Source organism: Frankliniella occidentalis, unplaced genomic scaffold (assembly GCF_000697945.3).
Source record: "Frankliniella occidentalis isolate FOCC.00 unplaced genomic scaffold, Focc_3.1 Scaffold8, whole genome shotgun sequence".
Lineage (NCBI taxonomy): Eukaryota > Metazoa > Arthropoda > Insecta > Thysanoptera > Thripidae > Frankliniella > Frankliniella occidentalis.
The window spans coordinates 1,034,651-1,036,150 of NW_026267138.1; the positions used below are offsets into that span (position 1 = coordinate 1,034,651).

General features: G+C 59.7%; 1 protein-coding gene across 5 annotated transcripts in view; it reads right to left on the reverse strand.

The window, feature by feature from the left end:
• The window catches only part of LOC113209714 (transmembrane protease serine 9), a 24,529-nt gene extending 23,080 nt beyond the window's left edge, over positions 1-1,449 (reverse strand). For 2 of the 5 annotated variants that reach the window (XM_052274619.1, XM_052274611.1), the window contains exons 1-4: positions 1,097-1,449; positions 914-1,020; positions 447-553; positions 84-168 (exon numbers count right to left, since the gene is read on the reverse strand). In XM_052274619.1, coding sequence (XP_052130579.1) covers positions 84-168; positions 447-553; positions 914-1,020; positions 1,097-1,433 — 636 coding nt within the window. In that variant the 5' untranslated portion in view covers positions 1,434-1,449. The remainder of the gene's footprint in view (positions 1-83; positions 169-446; positions 554-913; positions 1,021-1,096) is intronic. The other 3 variants (XM_052274625.1, XM_052274606.1, XM_052274599.1) reach the window with 3 other exon arrangements.
• Between the last annotated feature and the right edge of the window lie 51 nt (positions 1,450-1,500).

Sequence of the window (1,500 nt, forward strand, 5' to 3'; positions counted from 1 at the left end):
GCCGGCTGCGCCAGGCGCAAGAGAGCGATGTCGTGGTACTTGACCGGCCCGAAGTACTCGGGGTGCACGATGGCCTGTGCGACCTCTATCAGCTGGTGGATGTCGGCGGCCTTGGGCTCCTGGCTGGTGCGGTTGGTCGCGCCGAGCAGCGCCCAGCGAATCGGCTGCCTGTGAAACGACAATCACTTATTAGCATTTTAAAATACATGGTGGTCCACAGACCCCTTCCTTTATTTTGCTTATACTGTACCGCATGCAGGCGTGCGGGCGGGCTCGCCTACCGTTTCTTACCAAGGTGCCGTACGGCCCCGTGTTAGTATGCAACCCGCCCGCACGTCCGCATGCGGTACAGTGACAGTATAAGCAAATAAAGGAAGGGGTCTGTGGACCACCCTGTACGTTCGTCGTTTGAGAATGAACCGGGCTTGCTAGACAAACAGACTCACCCGGAGAGGCTGGCGCAGTGTGCGGCCGTGAGGATGAAGTCGGGGGCGATGAGGGAGCCACCACAGGCGTACTGGATGTTCTCTCGGTCACCGTAGCCCAGCAGGGCCTACCAAAAGTACGGGAAAGAAAGTGACTTCGAGACACTGTTAAATCTCGGTGGTTAGTAAAAACAGCCCACCGTTATTTGCTGACCTCAAGTGTCGCCTTAAAAACGACCAGAGGAACGTGTTCACGATTTCTTAAAGTGGTACATTTTTCTAGGTTCTCTTTTCGCTCTAAAACATTGCACTGCCTATTGTTGTGAGAACCTTATGGGCTTGTATGTATGGCGACTACGAAGTCACAAAGAAGCCCCTCAATAAAATCCCACAATGTGTCAAAGTACAGCCCCCCCCCCCCTCGACTCAATGCCCCCTTTTTAGTCCGCCTAGGTGGCCTAGGTACGGGTAGCAGCCTTGGAACATACCATGTGAGGGAATTCTAGGATGTCGGCCCGCTCGGCGTTAGCGGGGCACGGCGCTCGGTCATTTTTTTCGGGAAGTGCGCAGAGGTCCTCCTGGTGCTTCCTGCACACTTAAAGCGGAGCGCATCGTTAGTCTTGCCGGGATGAAGCAGTCTCCACCAGTTTTAAAGGTTTTAGACTACTTACTCCTCCTCGCCAGGTTCCCCGGCCGTGAGTCCTCCTCATCCGTGAGGCTGTTGACGAACTTCTCGCACGTCATGTCGGGAGTGGGCGCCAGCGGCGGCGCCGGCGCCGGGCAGGCGTCCTCCTGAGGGGCGCCGCCGCCTGGGCAGCACACGTCCGGGACCCTGGTGGTGCTGTCCTGGAAGCCGCAGTGCCTGGGGCGGTACCGCTGGTCGAGCCGCATGCTCTGCAGGACGCTGGGGCAGCGCGGCAGCGGCACGCACTGCTCCCCGGGGCCGCACGAGGGAGGACCGGCCGCGGCCGCGAGCACCGCGACGACCGGCAGCAGGAACAGCCGCATCGTCTTGAGCCGGCGGACTGACCCGGCCCGAGGTAAACATCTCGGACCCGGCCGGAGCGGCTGGGGC